This window comes from Apaloderma vittatum, unplaced genomic scaffold (assembly GCF_000703405.1).
Source record: "Apaloderma vittatum isolate BGI_N311 unplaced genomic scaffold, ASM70340v1 scaffold34788, whole genome shotgun sequence".
In the NCBI taxonomy this organism is placed as follows: domain Eukaryota; kingdom Metazoa; phylum Chordata; class Aves; order Trogoniformes; family Trogonidae; genus Apaloderma; species Apaloderma vittatum.
This window is the reverse complement of record NW_009730828.1, coordinates 66,174-88,319: the sequence shown is the minus strand read 5'-3', so window position 1 is coordinate 88,319 and position 22,146 is coordinate 66,174. Positions and strand designations below refer to the sequence as shown.

At 37.5% G+C, this 22,146-nt stretch overlaps 1 protein-coding gene across 1 annotated transcript in view; it reads left to right on the top strand.

Moving 5' to 3' along the window:
• The window catches only part of SORBS1 (sorbin and SH3 domain containing 1), a 67,327-nt gene that overhangs the window by 29,329 nt on the left and 15,852 nt on the right, over positions 1-22,146 (top strand). Inside the window, exons 9-13 of the mRNA XM_009874933.1 lie at positions 12,102-12,154; positions 12,846-13,033; positions 15,416-16,975; positions 19,586-19,677; positions 21,390-21,436. Of these exons, the coding sequence (XP_009873235.1) occupies positions 12,102-12,154; positions 12,846-13,033; positions 15,416-16,975; positions 19,586-19,677; positions 21,390-21,436 (1,940 nt within the window). The remainder of the gene's footprint in view (positions 1-12,101; positions 12,155-12,845; positions 13,034-15,415; positions 16,976-19,585; positions 19,678-21,389; positions 21,437-22,146) is intronic.

Below are 22,146 nucleotides of genomic sequence, written 5' to 3'. Positions count from 1 at the left end.
CATTCCCTTAATTGGCACCAGTCGTGGAGATTAGAAACATGGGAAGAATATAAAAAATGAGACAACGTAAAACTAACATTTAGTGGGAAGTATTATTCGGCAGATCCTCATTCAATAAGTCAAAAGAATCTGATAAATACTAAACCTAAAAAAATTACCTGGTAATAAGCATTAGATGGATAGATTGGTAGGGATTGGTAGGAATAGATCATTACCATTGTTACGGATATAAAAAGATGAGTGTCATTTCAAGCTGCAGTATCATGTAGCAGCCTGCTGTCATGAAACAGAAGATGAATGTGTTTTCTTCTGTAATTTGAACTTGTTAGAGTATAAAACATCAACAAAAAGAAGAGGCTTGGGATTGGTCCTTTGAGATCACAACTTGAGCAAGTGGCATTAAGCTGTTGAAGTGTTCCAAGCAATGATGTGGCAGCTCCTTCCTTCCTACTTCACTGAGTCCCTAAAATGTTCTATTTCTGTCCATTTCTTCTAATAACGTCGCACTGATAAGGTGATACTACCTTGTTTTGATGTACGTTTCCAACTCTAATGCCTGCAATTCAAGAAAACGCTCTTCTTTTTTCTCTAAGATTGTCTGAACCGTGGATTGATTTCCTAAAATGGCTGTTTAATAATAAGTAAATTGCAGTGAATAATAAGTAAATTGCAGTGTATTAATTTAATCTTGGTCATATGCATATGAAGTTAAATTTTTATCATTTACTACTTTCAGCCTTGTTGTATGTTAGGCAATTCCTTCATACATGTACATCTCTCTGCAGTAAAGCAAGTAAGGAAAAATCTTAGTGTTGCTATAAAGAAAGCTGTAACATTTGGACAAGCAATAGATGCCTTCATTTTCATTAGATATTTTAGTCTAAGCATGAAAGTACACAGGTGCTGTCAGGTTAAATTTTAGTTCTAGATTTTTTTATGTATGTTCAGTATACAAATTTTCTACTGATTTTATATGCAAGAGGATTTCATGATCAGAATAAATTAAAAAACATTACTGTTTTGTCAAACATCAGAAATGGGGCTTGCACTTGATGTACATCTCTTGGTTATGGAGTGTGTTTTTATTGTAGTGGAAAATTTGAAATTTGCTTTAAAATATGAAAGTTTGGTCGCCTTTGACATCTCAGGCTGTTTATCAACATACTCCATTCAGTGTTATTTGAGTTACTTGAGCAACACTTTGTGAACTAAAAAAAATAATTCTAAACATGTTTTAAAAAGGAATCAGGAATTCCACATATACGTAAGTTTTGATATGGCATTAAGAAATAATGTCTTCTCATAAAGATACCGAGAGAGACTAAGTCAATCTATCAGTAGACTTGGAGCCACAACAACTATTTAAAAGTAGCCCAAAAGAGAAGGAAATAAAAAAAAAAAAAGCAAACTCTTTAGAGCTAGTAAAATGACAAAGCCAAATTTACAACAGACATCTTAATCTATTGTTCCAAATAGGCTTCAGTTTAGTGTCTGAACTTGCAAATGCAAAATGTTAATTTGACCATGCAGATCATATAAGAACAATTTAACTCAGCAGTTTAAATGCACGCTTTTGCTTATTACCTGTGAATGTCTATTTGTGTATACCCAATGAAGCACAAAGCTGCATGCAACACTGTAGATGTAATTTTTTTTAAATGACAGTGTTCTTCTCTGAGTATGTGGATGCCGTGCTGTGTTGGCCATCTGATGCAAATGGCAAAAAGAGTGAAGTTACTGGTCTTCAGTAGTATATTTTCAACAAGTAATGAAAATGCTACTAATGGCTGTATGAAGAACAGCATATTGGAACGTGACGGTTTGACTTACAAATCATGAAAAATGAATTTATTGCTTTTACATTCTGTTCAAGCATTACGTTGTGAGACCAAGCCAAGTTCAGTTTTTTTAATCAAAATTGTTTGGTTTAAGTCTCTTAGAAGAGGAGATAATAGAAAAAGGTCCATCAGCAAAATTGAATCCGAAAGCCAAGTGAAATCAATTGCTTGCGTATTGATCCCAGAAGAACAGGGAATGCATGCTGAGTCCTCTGAACTGCCAGGCAGCAGTGAGCTTGCAGACTTTAGCACTCAGTTTCTTTTTGTTTGCTGCCCTCTGCGGTTCAAGCTGTAAATAAAAGTAGAATTTGTGTGCAGGGAGTTAGCTTTACAGACTTCCTCATGCACTCATTTTATTTGCGTACTGCTACATGAGGAGAACTGAAAAACTTAAGAAACTGCATAAAATACACTTTTACTAACTTCTTTACAAGCAAAAGCGCGAGTTGTTTTAAGCTTTCAGCTACTTGCAGGAGAATTTGAAGATAAAAGGAGAGCCAACTCCCATTCTCATCTCCTTGGCTAGCTGGGTGGAAGCCCAGCGGGTCTGATGGTGTGTTCTGGCTCACTGCAAGGAACACCGGTCCATCAGTGGGTGGATGTGGGGCTGCTGCTCTCAGCAGACCTTGAGGCTCCCAAGGCTGAAGCTGGCTACCCGAGCAAGTAGCGTAGGGAGACCTGAATTTGTAGTGACAACGGCTCCACAATTTCAACACCGTATACATTTCAAGGGATTTATTTTATGTGAAGACACATGATTGTTAATGTTAACATTTCTGTGAAAATTAATTCATTGGTATAATATTAAGAGGAAAACATGCTACAAATATTCCAACATAGAGTAACATAGTTTGGAGAAATTATGAAAAAGCAATTGTTTAGTACAGTCTTCTCACACTATCCAGATCTAAATTGTGGTGGAAAAAATCTATAGTATGCAAAAATCTCTGAATACACCAAGCATTCTCTGTAATGAGAATCAAGTTGATGTGTACTGAAGTTACCTTCAGCATTGTGAAGCTGTCATTTTTTTTCCCTCTCTGTAGAAGAGAATCGGTGTTTTTTCTTAAATCAATTATAGTCTCTACTAGGGTCACAAATCTTTACTGGTCAGTTCATAAAACTAATTTCAGTAGTGTTTTTCTACTAAAGCATTGGGTAGGTATAGCTGAGCTGAAACAATTGTCATCAGTTGTGCTGAATTACAGCTGTGAATGGTAGAAATGTAAGGACAAAACTCCAGAGCAGCTTCCCTTCCTAACCCTGCTATGGAGCACAGCAAGTTGTTGGTCACAAGCATTCATTTCCCATTCTGTTCACAGGAATAACACTTCCCTGACTTGAAAGGGACATTGTGAAGATAAATCTATAAAACAACAGCTCGTGTCCAGATATTGCATGAACTGCTCACAGATACGTGAGCACAAAGATAGTTCGAAAGGGTTCTTGACCTTTCAGTAGAGCAAGGTTGGCAGCCTGTTCCAGTAACATCAAAGACAGCAAGAAAAGTGCTGCAAGATGTTCAATTACCTGAAATGGTTAAGAGCACAGTGTTACTACCTCTTGGAGGATACAGAAATAGCTGTGTGTGATTGCTCTGGTGTATTGGTGACAGCTTGACTCAGGAGGAAAAAGTGTTACACGTTTAATCACCGGTATCATTCTTTATGCAGGACCCTGTCTTCCTCTTTGCGGATTGCTTTCTAGGTCACATTGTAATTAGTGTCTAAGTTCTGATAATTACAGTTGTGGAGGACCAAATTTTAAATGCAGAAATATCTTTAACAAGAGGCTTTCTCTGTTTGGGAGATCTTTATGCCAACAGTTCACTGCAATTCTGTGCTGCATAACAGCTTACATTAGATCCTACAAAGGAACTGGAACTGACTAGAAAACAATTAATGCAGCCAAGTTTGCAGTTGATTAGATATCCCATTGGGAGCTCTACTGTTTCGCACTGTCATGTTTTCATGCTACTTGAATAAATCTGTCAGTTATTCTTCTGTTCATTGAAGAATTTTCTTAATGCTATCTTCAGTTGCTACTTCAACCCTTTGCTGTGAAAATTTTCAGATGAAAACAGAATATTTCACTGTGGAAAAAAATGCTTCATTATGTCAACAAGACTGTGGGAGATCAAGCATTGCAGAATACTGCTAAAATGAATATTGTGGAACGCATATTTTTTCCCTATGTTTTGACCATAGGATTTAAAATATACTAGTTACATTTCATATGCTGAAGTGGCTTTTTAATGCAGGCATGCCTGCATATTCCCTACCTTTGCTCAACACTTGCTTCAAGATAGGAAGATCCAGAATTAACATGCTTTGTTAGAAGACAAGGAATGACCAAAAGCAATACTGAAAAGTTATATCTTTATTGCTGATCAGATGGGCAATTTCTTGCCTGTGTTGAAGTTGACAGTCATTTAAACCATGTTCTTAGCAAGGAATCTTTAGTGTCATTAAACATACTGAAGTAATGCAGTCATGTTTACAGAAGTGGTCAAAGAGCCCTCTTAGCTTTAAAAAACTAATTCAGAAATGTTTAACATCTTCCAGTCATTGGAAGGACAGCAGCAAAAAGAAAAGTATTAAAGCTACCAGTCAATGACAGCTCTTGAACAAGAATATTCTAATATTCTCTATCTTAAATACCATCTTCATTCTTTGATTTTATTCCATTCCTTTCCCCATATTTGTTTTATGTTTGTGTGTGTTTCTGTTAAAGCGACATGGCGTTTCTAGCACTTTGCTCAGTGTGTGCCTTTTCCTTCCCTTTTCCTTCACAACTGCTCCAGACTGATCGCATAAACCCAGATGACATAGATTTAGAAAACGAACCCTGGTATAAATTCTTTTCAGAACTGGAGTTTGGACGTCCGGTAAGTGAGGACAGAATATTAATATGTAAACATTAGAAAAAATATTTTTATAATGAGGAATTTACAAATTACCAATTATGGACTACATGTTAGACAAATACTAGTGTGAAAATATTTAAGAACAAGACAAATAGCCTGTTAAACAGAGATGTTTACTAGTCTCCCTAAATCTTTTGCATTTGGCTGTATTACTTTTGAGCAATCTTTCAGAACAGAAAAGCATGTCAGTTTGCATTAGGGATGCTAAGTACAAATAATGCATTTTACTTGAAAGAATGTGTCTAAATTTAAATGCACGCAGACATATACAATTTTTTTTACAGCAATAAATGCTGAGGGTTTTTTCAGGTTTTTTTTCCCTCTCTTATATGCATACATGCAGAACACATATTTTGTATCTGAACAGAGAGATACGGGTTTTCTCTGTTTTAAAGCTGGACACCTGCTTGAAGAGACAGACTTCTGCTCTGATTTTCAAAAATAACCAAGTCCAAAAAAAAAATTCAGGTGAACAGATGCTACCTTAGTCCTACTGCAAGCATTTACGTTTAAAATTATAAACCTAAAAAGCTCCATTTAGTTGAAACACCTAAATGTCAGAGATATCTGAAGGTTTTTCAACTTTGGTTGCCTAGGAACTTGCAATTCTTCTGGAAATAGCAGAGGCTTAATTGAATGTAAGGCAGCAAAGGTTGTTTGTATATTTTATACAAGGATAAGACAGTATCATTGCCCTCAAAGCAAAACTGAGAAACAGGTTTCACTTCCTCCCTGCACAGTGTCATAACAACTGGCTTGGAGATCCACCTGCTCTTGCTTTTGCACACACCCTCTCTGGCTCCGCAGAGCTCAGATTCTTTTCTGTTCATTCTAACATCTTTAGGAAAAGATAACAAATGTCTTCATCCCAGAAGAAAGTCTTAACACGATGACTAGAGTACTTTCCAGACAGGTGGAAAATGGGAGTTCAGATCCCCTCAGAAAGAGGGAAGTAAACCCAAACATTCTCTCAGGCTGCTGAAGTGTTCTCATAGCTCCACAGGTTCCTGGGAAGCTTGAGGGGGGAAAAAACAAAAGCATCTGCCCAGGAAATCCCAAATAGACAAAGTATTTGAGCTTGGGAGTATCAGGATTTAAAACATTCCCATTCTTATCTTTGCCCTTTAGCTAGCAATTCTCTGGAGCCCCCGTCTGTATGCTAACTACTGACATGCCAGGCTACATGGGGAGCATCTGACACAAGGCCCTGGAGGGCACTGGGGGAACCAGCTGCCTTAGTCCCGTTTTCTAGCTAGCCATAAGCCAAAATCAGAACTCCCAGCTACTTCAGTGAGAGCAGAAGAGAAAGCAAACCATGTATGTTCTTTTAAAACTTGTAATTTTTAATCAGAACATTTCAAAAAATTACCCATTGAATACCACCTGCAAATAATACAGAAGAAATAGATTCATGTATCTGGGTTTAATTTGCTGTCCAGTAGTCTATAATGAATCACATTTTCACCGAGTACCTTTTATTTCCTTTACCTAGCTACTCAAGATGTTTTGTCATTCCTCCCTCTAGGTGGGCAGAAACAGGCCAGATACATTCTTCTGATGAACAATATTTTACTGATAATGCTAAACTGAGAATATTATCTCTTGTCAGATAAAATATATTGAGATTTCCCCAGCAGAATGTAGCTGCAATCCTTTATGCTCTTCTGTCTTATCAGTGTTAAAAACTGCTGGTATTGGTTCAACCACTCCAGTTGTAAATTTTACCACCTGAAGTTACTAACATTTTATTATGATGCTTATAATTAAAAAAATATTATAACACATTCTTCCTTCCATTCTACCCATATGTGTCACTCTTTGTACCTGATGTTGTCAACACTTAGTTTCTAACTGTGTCACCTTCTCCACATGTTTCATTCCTTGCTGCCATTGATTCTACTCCATTTCATCTCTACACTTCTGCTTTTATGATGCAGCCACCTAAAAAGCTTTTGGACTATGTTCAAGACAGTTCTTCTGGTGTTTCCAATGAGGTAAATGAATGATTCTTGTTTGGATGATTCTCTTGGGAAGAAGGGTTGGAGTGCTCACCATCTCTATCTTAAGTTTGTTAAAATTTAGTGGTTTCTTTCTGATAGCTATGAGTTGTTTCTAATTTGCAATCACTGTATCTTTGTCTTCATATCTTTCCAGATCACTAGTGCATTTGGATGTTGATCTTATTATCCTAGGAACTGTGAGTCCTTATCCCCAAAATTTCTCAGAGAATAACACTCAGAATTACAGAACAGCTCATACTGCCTCTAACTCTTTGACAAATTCCCACCTTTTCAGAGTTGGGCAAGTGCGTTGCTTTTGGACACAATTAAATACATCAGCACAGTGGTATTTTTTCATTAAATTATCTGACTGCAAATTCATGTCAGATGAAAGCCTTTGTGGCTAAGCTCTCATTTCTCCAATTAAGTATTTATGACTAGGGTTGCTAATCAGTTGTAACAGCAATTAATAATCCTGTCGTAAATGTATAACTGCAGGATTGACAAGTCATTACTCTGAAAAAACGCACCGAGGTCAGGTAGTGGGCTGTCATTGCCCTACTCTGAGTGGGAGATTCAGGCTTCCATTCCTTGTCCCCTCTCTCCCCATTTTTAGAGTGGTAGGGCAAAAGTCAGTGAATTCTGTAATGGCAACTTCATATGATGGCTTTACTTCATTCATATTCATGTTTCACTCATGTTCCATATTCCTCTGCAAAAAAATAAATACAAATTGTGGCCTTAAATTGTTACTTGTTTGCAAGTTAATCTAGTTTGGTTTTGAGTTCTATAAAACAGGAAAGACGTCATGGTTGCGAAATTTGGGCCCAGGTCTCTGAGATGATAAGCTTCTAGGTCTTCACTAATGTTTGATAGTAATCTATATATCAAGGAAGACAATTTAAAAGCCCTAGCATGATTATTTGGAATACTGTAACGTTCAGTAGTTCTGGGTAAAATGACTATTCAGTAACAGTGATTTTCTCTTTGTTTAATTTACAAAGACATTTATATTTTATTTTGAAACATTTTAAATCTTTGAATATGATAAATCCTGTTTGTAAACCATAGCAAATATTTTTCAGGGGTGGGGAATAATAAAAATAACTTTTTGAAGTATTAGAACCATCATGCAAACAAGCCTGTGTTGTTTACAACTTTTGCCTCCTTTTCCTAACTTCATTTTCAGTCACCACTAAAGACTTGATGCATGAAAACAGCTAAAATGTTAGCTTAATTGTAAAAAAATATATGTTTTTGAGTAGAACCAAGTCTGTATTTGGTAGTTTGGGTTGGTTGTCTCCAATACTTAATTACTGTTTTCAGGCAGCCTTTATCCATGTAAGGCAGTGTTGAATATTTGGGAAGATGCCTAACTGGCTTTGGAGATGAGGGAGTGGAGGAGATGTGTTCTGTTGGGCCCCCTGGAAGTTGCTTGGAGGGATCGTGGGTCAAAAAATTCCCACAAGCTGACAGGGCTGCTACAAACAGTGGCACCCACTCTTGACAGTAAAAAACAACCACATCCACTGTTTGGTTTCACCTTTCCCCCATTTGGCATGTCAGTGCAGCTATACCTCAGCAGAAGGTATGAACTCCACATAGCCTATATAGGCCTGTGGTAAACAGAAGTATTGTAAAATGTTCAACATGCTATACTAAATGTTCAACATACAGTATCTTTCATATAGAAGAAGCTACAGAGCAGGCATCAAAGAGAGGGCAACTTACATGCGACGTGATAAGAGTATCTTGAAGGACAGAAAGCAAAGACATATAGTATCCCAGCAGTCAATTTTGGCATGACACACACTTCTTGCTGTCTTAGGCTGATCACTAACACACTCTTTATGGCCTGGGGAATGCTGTGAATAAAGAAGTTCCCTCTGGTTTGGTTTCAGTTGTGCGATTTATCCATTGCCTTCAATGGGAGGCAGTGGGGATCTACACCACTCTTGGGATTTACATCATGGTTCATATAGCCCTGGAACCATTGCAAGTGGTGGAAAGCAGTCATAGAATCACAGAGTCCTTTAGGTTGCAAAAGATCTTTAAGATCGTCGAGTCCAGCCATTAAACCTAGCAGTGCCAGTTCCACCACTGCCTCATGGCTGTTTGGCCAGTATCATGTGACAGATAGTCATGGTTCAGTCTGTAATAGAAGGGGTTGGCACCTGCACAAGAAACCCCACAATGACAACTAATCTGCAGTGTTCCTGTCACTTATGCAACAGTTCTAACAGAGACCACCTGTGAGCCCAAGTTTCCTTCGTCTGCTGGTACTGGAACGTGGTGGTGGCTGGTCAACACAGATGAGGTTGATAGCTGTGGCCAGTTTTGAACTAAGACTCTGAAGTTTTCCAGAACAGGCTAAATGTGTGATATGTGGGTAGTACAGGAAAGCACACAGACCTGAGGTCTTTACTTCCCTCTGCTGTGTAGAAATGTGAGAACTGTGGTTACCCTGAGCAACTCTGCTGCTGGCTTCTATGGTTTTATTGCAGAAAGACCTCATAATATTAGATATTTATCTTAAAATCATTGAAGTTGGGTAGCAGTGGGAGAATTGCCATAAAATAGTTTTCAGCTTTCATAAACTTGAATAAAGGGCATGTTAATTTACAAAGAATAAGCAGGTAGACATATGGCCGTCGATAGTTCTTTAATTCTCCTTCCTACTGCAGTGCACACACTGTGGGTTGCAGCATGTCATTCTCTACTGTAGATGAGACACAGATGAATAGAGGAGATCATGTCTTCTCTAATGTGTCTGGAGGTTGTATTGGATGAGCTGATAATGACTGTATGACAGGTAGCTCTGTTTTTTAGCATAGAGCTAAAGTAATTTTTATTTCTAGCTCCTCTCTTCAATCAGTAGCAAAAGCCACTGAAGCAGAATTGCCAGAAATTGAACATCAGTTTCCGCAACCTGAAAATTCATGATACAGTGCAGCAGTGGAATGATAAGGATGAGAAAAAGAGCAAATCTATTCTTTAGGTTTCATACAGAACAATGTAGCACATAACAACAGAATCAGGTTTGTTGTTCAGCATCAATCTCAGAGATTTGGAGCTAATTGAGCTCTGATGGAAACAAACAACAGTATCCATCAGGTAAGAATTGCAGCAGCAGCAGAGAAACTGCCTCAGCTTTGCCTCTAATGTGATGACAGAGTGTTTAAAAATATAGTTTAAAAGCTCTCAAAGACGTATCACTTCTAAAGCACATGACTTAGAGGTATCACCTGAGTGTAGCATTGCTTCCGCTCTGAAGGGATGCAAAGACTAGCAAGCTTTAACACACAACTGCGTTCAAAATTTGTTACCCTCAAAATTTATTGAAATCGAGAGCAACAAGAACTGTGCACAAACACTACTAATAGGATGTAGCTCATATTTATAATACTTGATCTAATAGAAATCCATCCTAGAACTAGTTCTGCCACTGTTTTACAAGTTAAACTAAGTAAGAATTGAGAGAAGTATTGGGAACCTAGTTCTGCCATTTCTAGTGGTCAGGTTTATGGTACCAGTTTTTGCATGGATCATGTACCTCAGATTTGCAATCTCATTTGAGGAGGGATTCTACCTTTGTATTTATACAGCATGTTATTCTGATCCAAACAGAAGCTTATGAATATAGCAGTATTTAACAATAGGAGTAATGGTAGTAATAAGTAGTAACATGGAAGAAATACTTGAATACTTGCCCAAAAAGTGAGGAATTTTCTTTTTCTAAAAAACAAATGTTTTGAAACCCTATGCAGAGATCATCCTAAATAAATTACAGAGGATTTGTTTTCTCTGGAAAGTAACTTTAAAGTCTTTGTATTAACATCTTTTAATTGTTTACGTCTGGCTGCCATTCTTCATAAAAACCGGAAGGGTATTTAAAGTGATTTAAATTAAACTACAATTAAAACTTACTGAGAAAATTAGAATTATCTTAGCTCAAGTTTTAGATAACATTTGTTCCATATTGTATCATATTTCTGTGGTTATCCCTGCCTCACAGTATAGTAAATTTCAGTATAATCCAGAAATTAAAATTTCAGTTACTGTCCTGATGTAATCACTTTTGGTATGTGATGCAGACCTTAAACAATGAAGCCTACTGACAAGTGAACTCTAACTGAACCATCATATTGTCTTTATAGTGCCTCACCTGAAAAAGTAGTTTAAACAGTTATTCTGTCATTTAAAGTATATAGTCCCATGAAATCTGTTCCTAAATATTCTTATACTATGGGTGACTTCTAGGCATATATGTGTCAGTTAACAAATCTGTCTTATTCATGAACTTGCAATTCAAATCACTGGAAAAAAAAGAATATCTGACAAAGAAAAGACTTACACAGGCCATGAGTGCTATTCCTTCTACAGTCTTTCTGTACAGAGAAAAACGTATAAAGTTTTTTCCATACAGAGAAAAGGTCTAGAACATTTCTGTAGCGAAGAAGATGGCTCCTGCAGCTTACAAGTCTGTACGGTAGTTCTATTTTCAGTCCATCAGGTTAGCTCTGAAATGACATGCCAAGAACTTCAAACCAAGTTTTACTTTCAAACCACAATACTTCGTGGCCATGAAGAAATACCCCAGGGACTGTGCAGTTCATTCTAGATTCATACATACTTACCAGAATTGTAGTACTACTTAATTCTGACTGCAGGCTTGAAATGTATGAAAATATTGATTTAAAATTAGTAGTCATTTTGGGTTGACTTTTATTAATAATAAAATTGTGGAGCAGTACTACATTCCAGCTTCCAGGGTTCGTGCAGTAGCTACTTCTGTAACTCCATAAGCAACAACTATGTTCTGTGATAAGAACTGTTCTTACCAGGAATATAAGGTGGTTAGTAACTGACCACAGCCATCATGGGTTTTACAAAAGTTTCTGTCTACAACTGATTGTGGGATTTTGGTGAGTAACTGGGAGGGAGGAAAAGCTTTGCAGACCTCAATTGTGTGTGAAGGAATTATTTTCAGATTTTTATGTTTTTATAGTAAAAGTTATTTCAGCTGTTCTGCGTCTATTTTTGAAAAGGGTACAGCGAAGCATGACTTTGGATCATTAATTAGCAGTGCTTTAAAAGAAAAAAACATTCCTCAGGTAGAATATGCAATGAAATCTAGCGATGTTTTTTAAAAACTATTTAACTTTTCTCATGAAATAGTGCAGTATCTATACTGGAGTGCCCTGGATGTTAATCATCATAGTCTGTTTCTATAGGATTTGTGAGAGAGTAACAAAGCATCATCAAACATGTAAAGCAGAAATTGTCACTTTTTTTCAAATACAGCCATATAACAGATGTGTGTATTTGTTTTCACAGACTTCCTTATATTATCGCTATTCAACAGACAGAGCCCTGGACAGGCCCTCTAGGTAAGAAATAATATATATGATTTCAGTAGACATGGTACATGCATCCTGAGGGGTTTGTTTGTGACCTGAAACCAGAAGATGTTGTGAAGAGTCCAATTTTAACATTTGCCTTGTGAGCTACTGACAAAATAGAGAGATGCATGGAGAGGGTGTTTGTATTTTGATACTTAAGTGTAAATTTTACTTGTGTTTTACAAGGACTTACTGTTTACATTCAAAATAAGCCATGCTGTATTCTAGGTGATTCCACTAACAGCCCTGAGTTTCTGTCTCAAGCGCAGTGATCTATCATTTTACTGCCTGCAGCCCTTCCAGCACTGTTTCCCTAAGCATGCTCCTCCCGTCTTTTCTCAGTCTCTGTCTTTTTCCTATATTTGCACTGAACTTCTAGCACCAAAAAATAGACTAAAAAACATGATCCATTTATTTCAAAACCTTAACTATGAAACATGACACAGCAATTTTGTATAAAAACTTAAAAACAATCAGGTGAAAAATAAATTCAGCCTTCCTCAGTGAAATATGCTGTTAGATGTCTGAGACCCGAGCTTCTCCCCGTTACAGGTTTTTGATCTGTTTGTTGTGGCATTGTTTAATCTTCAAAACAATGAGGTAACTGTGAGCTTACTTTTTAAATCCATAAATTCTGATCTCAGAATTAGACTGCTGCTAATACAGCTTCTTTCTGTAGTTCTGCTAGTACTGCGAGTGACTACAGGAAAAGAAGGAAGTCGGAACCTGCTGTAAGTCATCAGAGAGTGCACAGTGACCACAACGCCAACAGGCCTAGCCCGGGCCGCACAGATATGCAAGGGCCATACACCACCCTTAGAAAGCCTTTAACAAGCTCATCTCCTTCTTCTCCATCCCGAGCAAAAGGTAAGAGGAGATCGTGTTTGTTAGCAAAAAACTACCCGTGATGTGATTACTTTACAGTACACTGGTCGTAAATGCAACTGCTTACTGCTGCTCGGTGCATCTTACTGACAGATTTACTGTACAAAGCAACAGCCTGTGGCCTTTCACGAGGGACTAGCTCATTTACTCTTATGGGTGTAATTTTAAGCTGAAAAGCTGGATTCATTGAAAGGATTTTACAGTTTCAACTGCTTATTCTAACAAAAGAAAATTCACTAAGTGAAGACTATGATTTGTACCACAACATATAAATCCATAAAGTTTTATTAACTCCACTACTCTCTTCGATTATTGTGATCTTAAAACTGTTTTCAGTACATACAGAATGAAAATCAAGACAAATAACATATAAGATTAAAGATGTCTTTCCGGGATAGTAAACCTTTCAATTCTGCAGCTGACATAAAATATCAGGACTTACTTTAATGAAGCAAACATCCATATTTGGATTTTCTATTTTCTAAATCCTTGAAGTGTTTACTACAGCATAAAAAATCTAATTAGCTTCTTTTTCCAAGTAACTCAGCATTCTATTACCATTCCCCACATCTCTCCAGAAAAGAGATAATTGAATCAGTTGTTGGTTTGGAGTTGAGGCTTTGGGTGGGTTTTTGTTAGCAAGGCAAAAGGTTTCTAGTGAAATATATGATAGAAGTCATGTACAGAGTAATATTGTATATAGTATGTCTCTGTTTAAGTTATTATTATTCATTTAATTGCTGTATTCTGTAGCTATACTGTTAAGCATATAGCTGTATTGGGGACTGTATAAACCTTTGTAAAAGTAAATTCACACTGAAAAGAACCTAATATCTGAGCTGCAGCAGAATGCATCAAAGAAAAGCAGTGAGGAGTATTATGAGTGGAGTGATGGAAAAGTAAATGTATTATTTTAAACCCAGTGTTAATAGTGGTAATTTAAAAAATAGGTAAACTCATCCATTTGGTGCACCAAGCCAAGCAGTGAGAAGTTGGTAAACTTCATTTACTTGTATTTACCTTTGACTATGTAGGGGGCCGGTTAGCTCAGTGGTTTGAGCGTGGTGCTGGCAATAAGGATCAACACCGAGGCCGCGGGTTCGATTCCCGCTTGGTCCCCATGTGTTGCCAGGTCTAATCGAGAGGTGGCGTCCCTGCCCAAAACAGGGAGGTTGGACAAGATGATCTCTAAGGTCCCTTCCAGCCTAGGCCATTCTATGATTCTATGCACTGAGAATGAGCACTTACCATGACTTAAACACTTCCAGTGTTTGAAAATCCTCCCCTTCGGAACATCAAGAAGGTGACCATGATGTGTCACTCTGTTCTCTCACAGCACATTGAAACCTACCAGAATGTTATTTTTTCTTGGAATTAACCATTTTTTTAAAGAAGCAGCACTTAATAAGCTGTCTGACCAGCATGGATTTTTTACTCAATTGTTTCAGTTTCTGATCCAGATTCAAGTTGTTCTAGAAAGCAGATTGAGCTGTTTGAAGCATGAGTCCTGAACTAAATGTTACCACTTGAGACCATTTTTGAAAATTCAGTGCAAGTACAAGAAAACACAGCTCCATAGTCTTATAGTGACTTCTAGATCTAGCACAAATATATGTCTTAAAACTTGCTTGAAAACTCTAACTTTGCCTTGGAAGGGTTATTGTTTCTTCATGCTGGGTAGACTCAGTGAACTGATACATCCTCCTTTATGCCCGTTCAGAAGTTCCTCAGCTGCCTTGTTCTGCCCTCCATAAGCTCACGAAACCAACACTCCCTTCAGTGTTACCACACAGGGAAAGAACGGGCTGCCTACAAACAACTGGGAGAATTTTCCCATTTGATGTTATATAAAGATGTAATCACTTTATCTTAATAATCTTAGAATATGCAATTGCTGTGAACTCTCTGAGCGTCATTCAGCTCAAAAATTCTGAGCAGCTTCTTTCAGAATGCACAGGTGGAAAAGTCAATAATTGACTGAGATCTAGGTTTGTTGTTTGGCTTCATCTTTAAATTCTTTGCATCTTTTATTGTTTGGTTGACCAGCTTCAAGATCAATATTAATGCTTGCTTTCTTACATTGCTTTGGCAGGGCAAGGTTGTGGAGGGGGTAACATCTCCCTAATTCATAAGGCATTCTTTTTGATGTTGAAATTATCATAAGTACTTTTTTAGAGTTGGAAAATAATTATTAGCTCTGCTGCCCCAGGCAGCAACCTATGTACTGACCTAATCTGATAGATGCATTAATTACTATCTCTTTTCTAGTCTTTCTAATACTTACTAATGTTAATTCCAACTTTCTGAATCTTTTAATTTCTGGCAATGTCTCTTTTTTACCATGCTGCTCTATGGATTATAAAGGTGGGGATATTAGCAAAGTATATCCATCCCTTTTAAGTTATTCAGTGCACAACCACAACACCTCAAATGAATTAGATTACTGTAGCACTTACAGACAACATTTAGCTGTTCCAAACGATTCAAGAAGGGCAGTCAGCTACAAGAATGGCTGGCAAATGACTCGTCAAAATGCAGAAGTCTGGAGCAGCACAGAAGAATCTGCCTCTCCAAAGAGAAAATCCCGTAGCTGTGATGATCTGTTAACAGATGATCGTGATAGCTTTCCTGATGCACAGGCGAAATCTGAAAGCATGGGCTCTCTCTTATGTGAGGAGGACTCCAAAGAAGTTTGCTCAGTGAACTGGGCCTCCCCATACGTTGAGAGCCATGGTAGTAGTAGGTCAAGAGTTCGTCACAGATCTGCACATGATGCCCCAGGTTTCCTAAAAATGTACAAAAAGATGCACCGTATCAATCGTAAGGACTTGATGAATTCTGAGGTGATTTGTTCTGTGAAGTCCAGAATACTGCAGTATGAGAAAGAACAGCACAAAGGTATTTTTCAGGGCTGGAGAGAGTCTTCTACTGAAGAGGTGCCCAGAGACATGGTGCCAACCAGAATATCTGAATTTGAAAAATTAATTCAGAAGTCAAAATCAATGCCCAACCTAGGTGATGAAATGTTGTCAACTGTTACGCTGGAGCCTCCTAAAAATGGCTTGTGTCCAAAGAGGCGATTTTCTATCGAATCCTTGCTGGAAGAAGATAATCAAGGCAGACATCCCTCTCAGGTACAGCGGAGCTACAAGTCTAAAACCCTGGTGCCAATTCATATTGAAGTGACCAGTGATGAGCCACAACGATCACATATGGATTTTTCAGACAGTGATCAAGATGGAATGGTTTCTGACCTCAGTGACTTTATTCAGATAGAGGGTTCATCCTTTTGTAGTGAAAGCGACTTTGACCACTTTTCCTTCACATCATCGGAAAGTTTTTATGGATCAGGCCACCACCACCACCATCACCACCACCACCACAGGCATCTCATCAGCTCCTGCAAAGGGCGATGCCCAGCATCCTACACCCGCTTCACCACCATGCTAAAACATGAAAGGGCTAAACAAGAAACCATAGAAGATCCAAGGAGACAGGAAGCAGAATCTGGCCTCTCTAAGATAGCATTCCTAGTCAGTCCAGTGCCTTTCCGGAGGAAAAAAAGTGCAGCTCCTAAAAAGCAAACTGAAAAGAAAAAAAGCAAGTCATCTGTATTTGAAGCACTAGATTCTGCACTTAAAGACATCTGTGACCAAATTAAAGCTGAAAAAAGAAGGGGAAGCTTGCCTGACAACAGTATATTACACAGACTTATTACTGAGCTGCTTCCAGACATTCCAGAACGGAATTCATCTCTTAAAACTCTGAAAAAGAGTCCCATGCACCAGCCTTTTCATCCACTGCCTCAAGATGGTGCTATCCATTGCCCACTGTACCAGAATGATTGTGGAAGATTACCTCTTAGTGCCTCTTTTCCAGATCTGGACGCTACTAACAACAATGATAGTGCACTGTATTTCCAAGGTGGATTACCTTTCTTCCTCTATCCTTGTCATTTACTTACTCATCCTTACTCCCTGTATTTCCCACCCTTTCTCATTCCATATTTATTTGTGTCATCTGTAAGGAGCTTTCATCCCACAACTTTCGTAATGGAGGATGTGATTTTTACGTAGGTGATGAGGATAGATAAATTTGCTGTCTATTCACAAAATACGGTAATCTGGACAACTGGAGTAACGGCGTATTTCAACTAATAGATTATTAATGCCATAAATTACAGTGATGTTATTAAACAGTGATGTTATTAAATGTGGGGGGTTTTTTTCCCCAAGAAAAAGACCTTACAGAAAGTGAGCGTGTGCATCACAAGACGCTGGTCAAACAGAAAGCAATACGCAGACAGCCCTTCCTTTATTATTTTTTTTTAAAGTCTGCATCTAAAACATTTTACACTGTATAGCTTTGTTACATGTAAATGATAAAAAGACTGATAATTCTGCCAGTATTGTAGAAATTTGATTCTGGTTTTGTATGAAAATACACTAAGAAGTCCCTTGCCTTATATTAGTTTTTGTGAATAGACATTGAAGTCATTTTAGCGAGTTTCCATTTTCACTGTTCAAACAATGGAATTTCCAATTTCTGTGGCAGCAAATCTAGTTCTTTTCATAGAATTTTAATATATCTATGAAGTCTTGAGAAGTTTCCTGTCCTCTTAGAAGGGAAGTTCTCAGTATTCAAAACTTGAAACAGTTAGGGTGAGTGTAACTTCTAAAACAATTTGTCTTGACAATGATCTGATGTTAAAGTTACGACTTTAAAGAGAATTGTTTGTTGCTCTGCTGCTTTTTCTTAAAAAAAATGCTTGAGCTTCAAATATTTTTAAAGTTTAATCTTGCAGTATTAAAAGAAGCAAGCTAGACTCATAGCACGAGTGCACAAGGGATATCCCAGATGATTTAGAGTGATGTCTTTGGCAAGTATGTAATTTATTTCTCTTTTTAAATGGTAACATTGCTGTGTTAAAAAATTCTATCTTCTAGACATGCAGTCCTCTGTGACAGAGGAATTTAATGAGAATTTAATGACATTAAAAAGTTTTTCTTGAAATGATGAATGGATGTAGGAGAAAATGTCTTTAATATATCAATTATGCAATATTTGATCAGACTTATCTTACTGACTTCAGTCTTGCATCTTTTTCTGTAACTTTTCCAAGTAGCACATTAGTAAGAATGTATTTCCAGAGAAAGCAGAAATGAAGCTGTCACCATCTCTTCTTAACTAGTTAACATAGACATGTTGACAACAGAGAATTTGGTAAAAAAACAGCTATAAAATGCAATTCAGAATTGAATTAGTCATACCTGAGGCCTAATCATGATTAACCCTGGTGGGCAGTACTATATGGTGAGACTGAAGTTGTTGGAAATTGCACTGGTCACATATCACAGTTTTGAAATGAGAATTTTCCAGTCCTTGAAAATAAGGAAATCCATAGTGTAGAGTAAATATAGATTGCTAATAGCTTCTGCAGCTATGAAGGAACCTGGCCTGAGGGAGGTGGTACACTCTGTCAACACCAATATCCCTAAAGTCGTGGAATATTCCAGTGACTTCCACCAGCACCAGTCATGGCTGAGCTCTACTTCTAATGGAGTTTCATGTAGGCCCCAAGGTCTTAGTAAAAGACACTGAAAACTAGGACTGTTGACTGCAATATTTTTTCCACTTACACTTTTTGAGAAAAGTATGAGCTTGGTAGGAGCAGATCATGTGAATGAAGACAAAAGTCAGTCATGTGTCTTCACTTGCAAGCATCACTGTGGCAGTAGGAGACTAAAATAGTAAATCTCAGAAATCAAGAAGCAGTTTATTTCATCCTCTGGTCTGAAATAATTCCCTTATATTTTCTTTTCACATTGGCAACGTGCAGAGCTGTAAAGAATGTAACGTTTTGCACTTATTTTTATTAAAACATGAAAAGATGTATATTACTCATGTAGTATATACCATGCTGTAATAAACATTGGTAATCTGTGCTTTAGAGAAAATCTGCCACATAGATTGGTAAGGAATGATTTGTACTCCATCTCCTGAAGCAGAAGTGTTTTTGTGAAATAACATCCTTTGAAATTCCCTTGTGCTGCCTAACATGTGCCCCTGGTAAAGTAGAAATGCATCTTAGATCACTTAGGAGGAAACAAGTTTTATTCACTATTTTCTCATTAAAGCATGCTTTAATCATGTTTTCTGCATGCAATCATGTGCTATATTGTTGGCGTTCTGAAACAGTTTTGTGAAACGTGATGAAGTCCCGGTACTGCTATCGTGTCTTCCATTTGGTCCAGTAGGGCTGTAGCCCTTCGTATAGTGAGGCATAATTTTGCTCTTTTGATCCGCTATTATATTTGCGGATCAGAGGACAGCCTTTGCCTTTGCTTGAGAGTTAGTATCTTTTTTTTTTCTTTAAATGTTTACTTTAGCCATTGTATCATGTACTTTTCTTTCTATTAAAGGTAAAATAATAGATTTCAATAACTTTCACGTCCCTAAATGAAATGAAGCAGCAGCACAGATTTGAATGCTTGTGCTTAGTTTATCATAGCTTCATATAATTTCTGTTTTCAGTAGACCAGGAGTCTCCTGGAAGCTATTCTTCTGCTTTCACTGATATGGGACAATGTACTCCAAGGGACAGAAGAGGAACTACAGACAAAGAGGTAGTGAAACAACAATACATAACGCAGCAGCATCCATACGGAAAATTGGTAACATATCTGAGACAAGATTTGTGTTAGTTTTAAGACACTGTGAGGAACAGTTACTTACATCATCAGATAGGACAGAATTTTTCTTTCTCATTAAGGAGATTGGTACTTCAAGAAATTAAAAGAATAGCAAGCTTTGTAAAGTAAGCTGTATCTTCTATTTATGTTTAAATTGGACTTAAGTTTACCAGTCATGGAGAGGCTCTGTCAGAGTTGACCAGAGTGGGTGTTTGGAACTGAGAGGAATAGCAGATGTCACTGAAGGAGGGCTCTGCTGAGAACCAGAACATTACACAAAGAAGAAATTGCCTCAGTAGTTTCAAAACTGGTACAAGAAACATCTGTATTTCACCATTATTTCAGTTTAAAAAAAGTAAAACCACTGCTGTTAATGGGTTAGGCAGAACCACTTACCCTAAGAGCCATCTCCAATTCCTATAACGGTGATTGTAATTATATACAGATTGTTTACCTTAATGCTTTGGAAGAGGAATTGGAAGCAGGTATACACCCTTTGAAGTAACACACACAAAAAAATTAGGGTATTTCATTCATTAGCTTAAGTATATTTCTAGGTCTACAACCATACATGCTCTCCAAACATGCTTCAGGAATTTTATTCAATCATAAAATAAATGCATTTATATTAACCAACATCTACAGACTGTAGATATTTAACGTTTTCCATTGATTCTTATTAAAATATCGCACAAAATAATGACAGCATAGCAGAGTACTGTATTTTATCAAAGCATCTCATCTGTGCACGTACTGGCAGAGAAGGACTAAACGACTTGGCATAATACTGCTGATCACTGCTACCGCCTCCTTCCGAGGTAGCTAGTGCTGGTTATCCATCAGAGGCAGACACTGGGTGAGTGAGGCTCTGGGGCTGGACCACAGTTTATGTTTTCAACACAGCTATATAAACAGTGAAACTGTGTCAACTTGGTGATAGAACTTGATAAATATACGAAAGGAATGATGTGGTTGCCTATGATAGCAAGAGAGCTGCCCAGATGACTCAGGACATCACTTCCAGTACTGTGTTTCTCAGACTTTCTTAAAACTATGAATGGGATTATATAAATTCCTAACCTTTTCCAGCTGTCAGAGTAATTTTTCCTTTACATATATAAAATGTGATGCAGTATTTGCAGTTGAAATTAGCATTCCCGTTCAGTCCCCATGTGTTGCCTGAGAGAGGGCGTCCCTGGCAGCAGGGAGGCTGGATTAAAGTGATGTCTAAGGTCCCTTCCAGCTTAGGCCATTTTGTGATTCTATGATAACAGTAACAAGTTTAACAGAGGAGGCATCTGAAGTATTAGAGAATAATAAGCATGTGAATTTCCATTGAACCTAGAGATCTAGTTGCCTACAAATCACCCTGACATTTAATTTACTTTTTTAAAAAACTTTTGTAGTTCCCTTAAACACAAAATCAAGCAGGTCTGTGTTAAATTTTAGCTGCTATTTCAATTTTTTAAATACTGTCTCAAACACCTAACTGCCTTAAAAAAGGAAGCTGTGTGTTTATTTACCTATTACTGCAAGAACCACTATAAGGCACACGTCCTTTTCTTGGCCACCTTTTTAAAAGCTGAAACATATTTACCATAGAGTAACACTGCCTGAATGTATTAATCACTTTGCTTAACTTTCAGAAACTGCCAGCTAGAGCTGTATATGACTTTAAAGCTCAGACTTCTAAGTAAGTACTAGACTTCTGTTCATTTAAGAATTTATAATTCAAGAAAACTCCTTCTAGCACTTGTCGCAGTTGACAGCTGTTCTGGCCAGTTTCAGCAGCAAATGCCATGGAAGCAGAGAACCCTGCTTACTGTGCAGAGACTGTCGTAAATTATTATATTCTCCACTGTATTTGTATAAACACGTGAATGGCTGTGTATCTTTAGCTTTCTAGAGTACAGATCCTGAGGGTCACCTACAGAATGTACTTCATTGGTTGTGAAATGTATTTAGGTTACAAAATACTGTCCTAGGTAGTGTGCTTGTCTAAATTCTGTATAGTCCTTCAGTATCTTCCTATCTGTCTTAACCTACAACGGCTCTCTGCAGGATGTGCAGAGAGTTTGTCCATACCAGGACAAACCAGAGTGGTCCATTAGAAAAACAAAATCGGGATGTGAGAGAGTCAAAGTACTGTGTCTGTATTTCATTCCAGCTGTTGTTTTGGCAATCCAGGGCCTTTAAACTATCTTTAGATATGGCCAGGACATAAACCAACAAGAATTGACACAAGAATTACATTAGCTGTATCTGGTAGAAAACTCACCGCTTGAATTATCAGAACTGCAGATTAGCCCTTGCAAAAAACAAAAGGATGATATAGCAAGAAACTCCCAGGCAAGGATCTGAAAATATTCTTAATGATTTGGATAATTCACTTTTTTGGTATCT